An 8,432-nucleotide genomic window follows, 5' to 3' on the forward strand; every position below is an offset into this window, starting at 1 on the left:
TATTTATTATAGTATATATATTATAGTATGTAATTATATTATTATGATCAACCTGATACGAGTCAATGGATACAAAATAATGGATTTGTAAAAGTAGTGTTTAGTCGTGTTTCACTCTGCATAAACTGTCACGTCTCAAACGTCCAGGGTAAAATGATGAATACATATTTGTGCATGCAGGATCTGATGGCATCGGCTGACGGCGGGGGGCGCAAACTCCACCCAGCAGATAGGATCTCGGGCGGGCGGAGCGGGTAGCAGCTTGCGCCGAAAGGGCTCGGGCTGGTTGGTCGGGACGCTTGACAAGTCCCGCTGAAAACTTCAGAGGAGGCAAAGTCCAGCCTGACTGCGAGGGAGACAGAGTGGAAGTTAACGTGAGAGAGCGTGCTGGGGGAGAGAACACAAATCGCATGTATTTTTAAAGAAATGCTCCAAAGATGGCGGTGGTAATAACGACGGGGGTTTCAGGTGCCTTCGGAGTCCAAAAAAGTGGATTTCTTGAGGTTTTGGTGCGGGAACGGTGGCACAAAGTTTTGGTCAACTTAAACGAGGAAGCGCTCACGTTAAGCTGCGAGGAGGGCTGCGTTAATAACGACAACGTGAATGACAGCGTCAACTCCAACGGCGTTACCAACGGATCTTACCTTGATAACAATAACGCCAACTCCAACAACGGTCCCCAAACTGTGCGCACCGTGTTCTCGGACCTCCCGGAGCGAGTGCCGGAGGCGATCGCCAACAGAAAGCGGTGTCTTAAGGTGACCAAGCAGGAGGTCGGAGGGCTTGGGATCAGCATCAAAGGTGGGAAGGAGAATAAAATGCCCATCCTCATCAGTAAGATATTCAAGGGACTCGCAGCGGACCAGACACAGGCTCTGTATGTCGGGGACGCCATCCTGTCCGTGAACAGTGTGAACCTGCGGGACGCGACCCACGACGAGGCTGTGCAGGCGCTGAAACGGGCCGGGAAAGAGGTGACACTGGAAGGTAGGTAGGCAGGCTGGACAGACATGCGTGTGTGTGTGTGTGTGACAGAAACAAGAGGGGACCCAAAGGTGAAGTATGTGGGTTAGGGAATACCGCATGCATGACCCAACTCACTTTATAAACTCCCACAAGATAAGGTTTAGGAAGCCCACATCTGAGTGTTGATATTGATATCTTTTAGTGAAGATAAGCGTTTTGGACCTCAGTTCAGCCAAAGTCCTTCTGCTTTCTGCCTCATTTTTTATGGAACCCCAATATAACCAGACTCAAAGATCCCTAAGGGAACTGTCCACCTTAACACACACGGGAAGCCCAATACTTCAGGGAAGGAAACATGCTTTATAAAAGGCTGATCTTCTCATCCCTCATGTGCTGTTTTATGCATGTCATCCAGCAGGTCATTAGTCCTCAGGATACAGAGTATTGCAACTTTTCTGTCCTACCTGCCAGTTGATTGCATTCACTTGGCGTCCCAGCTGCAAATAACTCCCTGATTAGAGGAAAAGCAGCATTGCTTTGAGTGTTGAAGCCTCTGCTGTTAGATGCGATTTACTTTCCATCAAAAAAAAAGGAGTTACTGGTTAATATCAAGAGCGAAGAAAGAAATGTATTGTTATTTTATCCATATCTCATTTCATCCAATGTGTTTTCCTGTTCATTTACAAGGTCAAAATTTGTTGTCGCCAGTCTCCCAGGCTACAAAACTGAAGTGAAACTTTTCTTCTCTGCAAATGTATTTGATTTGCAGTGCTCTACCCAATCGGGTAGCCTACGTAGTGCAACAGTGCAGGACGTCCTAGGTTTATTCCATAGTTGGGAAACAGGTGAATGACTGGCTGCCTTTTTGCACAAAAGAACAGTTGAGATTTAGAAGGAAACTGTTATTATGCAACCAGAAGTGCCATGGGAGAATCATGCTAGGCCACCCCCACACACACACACACACACACACACGTTTGCAAGCACAAAAAAACACACGTTCACACACCAGAAAATGTTGCACACAAGTGCCCACTTCTGAGTATTTTTTTCCTGTTCCTGTTAGCACTCTTGGACCCAAGACAGTAAGAACAAAGTGTCTCTCGCTCTCACTCTCTTACACACACACGCACACACACACACACGCACACTCTCACTTATATACACACTTGTGAGCATGGTGATGATACTTCCCAGGGGGACACAGGGGCTCTACTGCAGAGGAAAAATCAGGTCCCAGCTGAAAACTTACGGAGATAAGAAAGAAGGAGAGAAGGTATGAAGCAAGGCAAGGAAGACGAGGGAGAGACAGAGAGAGAGATGGGAGGGGGTCATAGCTGAAATGTGAATTTAAAGTGCTGAGAGGTAGAGATAGAAATAGACGGAACAGAAGGAGAGCTAACGAAGGAGGCTAAGAGGGTGATTATGAAGACGACAGCGAGGGTTAACTTAATAGTAACGGAGAGACTGAAGTTCTCCACAACTGCAATTTAATAGAAAAAATCTGCATTTGCCAAAGCAGTGAAACAGAGGAATATTAAAAAGTGAAACAGTGTGTTTTCAAGGGGTTTCATGGATCTCTGGGGGTGTGAAAGGTTCTTAACACGTAGCCCAGCATGTTAACTTTCATTTCAATAGAATAGGCAGTGAGCACTCACCGATGCAAGGCTGTAAGAGTGCAGCAGAATGACCCAGTGGTCAAAAGCTGAGAGGATCTCAGTTCAAGCCCCCATGTCAGAGAGCATCCGCTTTGTTAAAGTGTCCCCTGAGCAAGACGCCATCTCTTTGCTGGCTCTGTTCTGTGGCTCAGCATGCAGTCTGACAAGTCAAAAGTGCCTTTCCCGATGGGGATCAGTCAGGGTTCTGCAGCTCCGCCACAAAGCTCCTAGCAACCACAGCCACTGCCATTATAGGTGGTGCAGTGAATAATTGGTTATTCACGAGTAAGACTTCAATTAAATTTTGACGGTGAATAATTGGTTATTCACAAGTAAGACTTCAATTACATTCTGATGGTATACAGTTAGTACTTGTACAGAATATTGCTAATTCAAAGCAGTGTGTGTAGCTTGTAGAGTGCACTGCAACTTGAGAGCCACACTAGAGATAGTTATGTGAGCTAATGAGGTCCACCTGCAGCACTGCCTAATCAGGTTTACCTGTGGTCACTTGAATAGAACAAAGCCATTGTTAATGCCATTAGTCACACTTGTGCTTTTGCTATTCTTACAAGTCAAAATGTCTGCTGTGAAAAAAGGCCTATGTCACACCATTGGTAGGTGGTCGTGTGGCAAATAGGCCTTTTTCACAGAGGACATTTTGACTTGTCACAAAAGAAAAAGCCAAGCTGTAGATAATGAAAATAATAATGGCTGAATTCCATGTAGCTGCTTTGATTTCAGAATCCGTGCTGGCTCACTGTCACTGTCACTGGAACACTTACTAGTTAATGTTGCTAGTAACAGCTGTGCTTTTCCTACTATGACGAGTCAAAATGTCTGCTGTGAGAAAGGCCTATTCTCAATATAACCTGCTTCTCAGCCGCAGAACAGCGCCAGGTCACTCACGCACCTCGGTACGGTTCAAACAAAGTGCTTGCCGAGTTGTCTGAAAGCTGCACACTTTTCTGATCTTACAATTGGAGGGGGTTGCATCTGACGACTTTTACAACTTTTCCAAACTGACATATCTGAAAAGCTTGATGCAGCGATTGGACATTTTGACTTGTCGCTGTAGGAAAAAGCACAGGTGTTACTAATAACCTTAAGGTTCGCTCTGCTCTATGCAAGTGTCCCAGTATGCCATGGAAAGACCCTGAAAATGAAGTAAATATGTGGAATTCAGCCATTATGAATTTGATCATACACCTGTGCTTTACCTACTGCGACCTGTCAAGATGTCTTAAGTTAGAAAAAAAGCCCTAATGGCCAGGTGTGTGCAGGAGCGAAAGTATGCAAGATTTGGACTTCTCTCTCAAAAAGACACCGTGACCGTACTTAGTCAGCAGATGCTGCCTTCTCTTGCCAACAGCCCACAGATAACCTGTGGGATGCTGTGGATGGCAACATCAGGACACGCAACCCCTTTACCTTCCGGTGGTAAACAACTTCACAAGTCCCCGGTGCAGGAATGAGAGAGCTTTACAGGTGTCAGTCGAGGCAGTCACACGAGGATAACTGCTCTTAGTGTTCACAGCTGTCCTCGTTCTAGCCCTCGCTTCCTTTTCCTCCCCCATTGTTTTCATTTTTGTATTATTGTTTAACATAATGATGATTGGAAATTCAGTCAAACCATGTGGGTGTTAAGTTTATTTTCCCCTCAGCACAGAGAGCAATTTGATTCAAATAAAAAAGAGATGACAAATTCCTTTAGAGAATTGTGTAGCTCAATTCACTTGTGTTTACAATTAGAACTGGATTGTCTCACATGTAAAAAATATTTGTGCATATTTATATTACAAAGTGTTTTAGTGCCAGAAAGAGATACCCCACACAAGGAGAGGTCAGCTTATTTATTTAGTAACCTTTATCTGTATTCCTTGAGTCACATGACGACTGAGCAAATACTTCTCAAGGTTGACTTGCTACTAAGAGGCTAAATAGAGTAGTACAGATTGTCTGAGTAGCCAGTGGTGTTGAGAATACTCGGTATATTATTCTTTTTAAGGTGTGAAAACACTTCTTTTTTTTTTTTTTTTTTTAAGAGTAGCAGGTAGTGAAATTGACATTTTCCTGTAAGCTCTGCCCTGCGTTGTTGTTGCTGGGCCTCAAGCTTTTCTCTCTAGCACAGCCCATATGCAATAAACAGTGTAGATGGATTCACCATCGAAATTCTTAGTCATTAGACAGAGAAAAACATGCTCCTCATCTCTAGCTGGCAACTGTCGATCGGCTATTGCCGGCTGAAATACAGCTCTTGATAGCAGATTGTATCGCCTGTAGCGGGCTAGCTCGAATGAATTAATCGGATGAAGTTGCCGGCTGACTGTTTGTTTTCAGCTGACAATGAGAACCCTGTAAAAGAGATCTTTTGCTATGTGGTATCATGCTAAAAATATCTATAGCATATAATAAGCGTCTTTACGAGTTAATGACCTACATGTAACCTTAAAAAATAATGTTTGCTGTTGTAATCTAATGTAATTCTTGGCCTTGGAAATAAACCTGTAAGGTTAATACTGTACGACATGCTAATGTTTGTAGCTTACATTACAGCACACACACACACACACACACTGTTTAATCAATTCCTTACACTTTTGCTGTTGTGGTTTAGAGAGGCTAATTAAAAAGACAGACAACACTCCAGACCCTTTAAATTCGGAGTATTGCTCATACTACAACCCCACACACATCTCATGTGGAGAAATCCAAAGGTAGAGTTGCTAAGCTACTGTAAGAGTCGACAATGTTCGGGTGAGGGTTTTAGCCAACATTTGGTGTCAAATACGGGACACCATACTGAAGTAATGGAGATAGTTTTGGTTGAAACTAGCCGTAGTTACACTCTGTAAGAAAATTAAACCAGACACACAGCGTCAAACTGTAGGTTTATTTAAAAGCATCAAGATAACTCCAAAGAGCCTAAACATAAAAGTGGAAGAAATGAGGAACTGAAAGTCAGAATACAATAAAGAACATCTGCCACACGTCAGCAGACAGGAAATGAGTCAGTGTCCTGTAAGCTCCCCTGTTCACCCCCTAACAAGCCTGTCACCTGTCATCACCTGGCATCTGGAGGGGTTTGTCTGCGAGTGTGTTTATGTGCCCGCTGTCAGCAATGTGTCTAGCGTGTCTAACGTGTGTCATCAAGTTTAGTCATCAGCAGTGTAGTCTAGTCTGATGCTACAGTCGATATACTGTATGTGGTTGAGAGAGAGAGAGAGATTAAGAAAGAGAGAGCCGATGTGTCTACATAGCTGCCTGTTTATGTCATTAGAGAAACTACCCTCTCCTCTGCTACTGTTTGTGGAGTCTGACGCAGAGCAGATGATGGTGATGATGATGATGACAACAGCAACAGCGTTGCATTATTGTTGTTGTGAAGATGATACATTGACTGTTTATACAGGCAAAACAAAAGCTGAGTCAGAGAGTCAAAGCTCATCCGTTTTTTCCTGTTGGCTTTGTTTGAAGAACACAAAAACTCCTTTTCCCTCCAGGTGTAAGCATTGTGTGTTTGTAGCTGACATTGCGTTTGCTTTAGTCCTGGTTTTCTACTGATGGTCGTTATAGACCTAAACGCAAGGGTGGCTAAATACTTCACCGAAATGCTTAAATTGAGAGTTTAAAAAGACATTTATTAAGACTGTGGCCAAAAATGACCCATAATAGGAAGTCGTTATGCAGCTTCGCCAACTTGTGTTGAATCCGTGTCACTGTAGACGAGTCAACAGCATACTGTAAAAACTACCATCTGTTCACACTTTCTGTGGTTTTGAGTAAGTATGGTGGTTTCTGTTGCCAATTATGGAAACAATGGAACATGTAACACACAGCTCACTGGTTTAAAGATTGATGATGATAAAGATAATGTGTAGTGCCTTTCTCTTTTTTTTAATCAGAGTAAGTCATTGTGTGACATCCTTGCAGCATTAGGGGCGTAGTGGCCACTGCGTGTTTTGTTTCTCGTGAGCCGACATTGAGGAAATGCCTTGATTGATTTGTGTAAAGTGTAAATATGGATGATGCACTTAACATTTTTGAGGCCTGACATCTTTTGAGACGTGTACAGTAGCTCTTGGTCCTATGGAGATTAAATGCAATAATTAGGCATAAACTAAGCCCTGGCCTCCTTCGTTACTGATCACGGCACATAAACAGTCTACTATGATTTACCACTTGAAATTCTTTGATTTTTAACAATTTGTCCCTGATTTCAGACACTAGTAGAAAAGAGCAGGACTTGTATCTCTAGCTGATAATCCTTTATTGTGCTGGTAGACTTTATCAGCTTTTGGTCGGCTGGATTATTAAGCTTAAGTCATCTAAACGTCAGTATCTATTTGCTGGCCCCTGGCAGTGTGGTTGCAAATTGCAACCAACTGAATTCCTTACACTTTTGCTCTTGTTTTATTTTGTTTGTACCTCTTTAAATGCCTGGTATCTTACTCTCACTATAACCGCATGCACACCACTTCAGCATGTGGAGCCTGAAGCTTGACAGACCTGCAGTGCCTAGTAGTTATGGTTGCTAAGTGCTAAGCTGTGATTGGACAATCGCTATTCGAGAGAGGGGTTTGGTGGATAGTCCATTGTCATTTTGGAAAAAAGCATCTGCTAAATAATAATTTATGACCCTGGTGTAGCCAGCAGATATCTGGACCAATCCTTCCCTTTGCGTGTGCTGCTCGCTGTTTACAGCCCGATTTGCAACTTGAGATGCAAACTTGAGTCTGGAGTTGAGAGACGACGTGTATACAACCCGATTGTTTCACAAGTAGCCAGTTTTCAAGCTAATTAAAAAATTTTTAAAGTGCTAAATCGATGTAGCAGATAGCAGGTGGGTTTGGGGATTGCAGTTTGACCGATGCGTTCCTCCTCTTTTGCTCTCCACACAGACTCTTTACCTACATTCAACCAAAGCATCTTTTAATTGGTCAATAGTAACTGTTCAACATCAAGTTCAGAGTTCAGTGTCATTAAGTAATTCTGCCTACGCACTTTTACATTTCTTTGTCGAATTCCTTCTCTAAAAAGGGCCTCCAACTGAGTTACTGTTCATTGTTCAGTTAAGGGGACATTTGAACTCTGAGATATTGGTCCAAATCTTACAAAAAGCCTTGAGGGTGGGTTTATAAAGGCCTTTTGTGCTGCTGTGGTATCCAGCTACCTGCTGCCGACAAGGAGTAAAAGCCTTCAATCAGACGAGACTTTTCCCTCTTTTTTACCTCTTTGCCCTGCTCTGTTCTCTCTCCAGCTTCTACCAATGTTGAACCGACTTACTCCCCCACAGGCTTAATGAGAAGAGGTTTCTTTTTCCTTCGGTACATTTTCTCACCAAATAAAAATCCCCATTTGAAGCATATGGAATGAAGTCCAACGACTTGGGACCTCATTAAATACTGTTAAGGACCACTGAGTGAAAAGGACACAATGAGGCTGATATAGTAATTACACCTTGTGGTATAGAGTGGAGTGTGTGTGTATTCATCTTGAGTGTGTGTTGTGGACATAACTGAACACTTCTGAAGAAATGAATTGCCTCATTGGAAAATGTGTAAGTGAATGGGGTTGAGTGCAGTTATAAAATGAAGTGAATGATTTTTAAATATCATGAATGGAAGGGGCTTTTCTTAATGGTGAGCTGGACAGCTGGTCTCTGGTGAAGCACTGCCGTTCAGACATCTGCATCACAACTCCTGAAACAACAAGCCACTGTTTCCAAATGAAGTGGAGAGTAGGAGTCATAATCAAAAAGGTGTGTGTGTGTGTGTGTGTGTGTGTGTGTGTGTGTGTGTGTGTGTG

At 43.1% G+C, this 8,432-nt stretch overlaps 2 protein-coding genes across 2 annotated transcripts in view; one reads left to right on the forward strand and one right to left on the reverse strand.

Moving 5' to 3' along the window:
• LOC116386556 (E3 ubiquitin/ISG15 ligase TRIM25-like) overlaps nucleotides 1–1,641 on the reverse strand; it is a 21,103-nt gene extending 19,462 nt beyond the window's left edge. The window contains exon 1 of the mRNA XM_031852879.1: nucleotides 1,431–1,641. The gene's annotated coding sequence lies outside the window, so the exon portion shown is untranslated. The remainder of the gene's footprint in view (nucleotides 1–1,430) is intronic.
• sntb1 (syntrophin, basic 1) overlaps nucleotides 251–8,432 on the forward strand; it is a 43,805-nt gene continuing 35,623 nt past the window's right edge. Inside the window, exon 1 of the mRNA XM_031852875.1 lies at nucleotides 251–987. Within this exon, the coding sequence (XP_031708735.1) occupies nucleotides 438–987 (550 nt within the window). The 5' untranslated portion in view covers nucleotides 251–437. The remainder of the gene's footprint in view (nucleotides 988–8,432) is intronic.

This window comes from Anarrhichthys ocellatus, unplaced genomic scaffold, assembly GCF_004355925.1.
Source record: "Anarrhichthys ocellatus isolate YVR2014 unplaced genomic scaffold, GSC_Weel_1.0 scaffold13, whole genome shotgun sequence".
In the NCBI taxonomy this organism is placed as follows: domain Eukaryota; kingdom Metazoa; phylum Chordata; class Actinopteri; order Perciformes; family Anarhichadidae; genus Anarrhichthys; species Anarrhichthys ocellatus.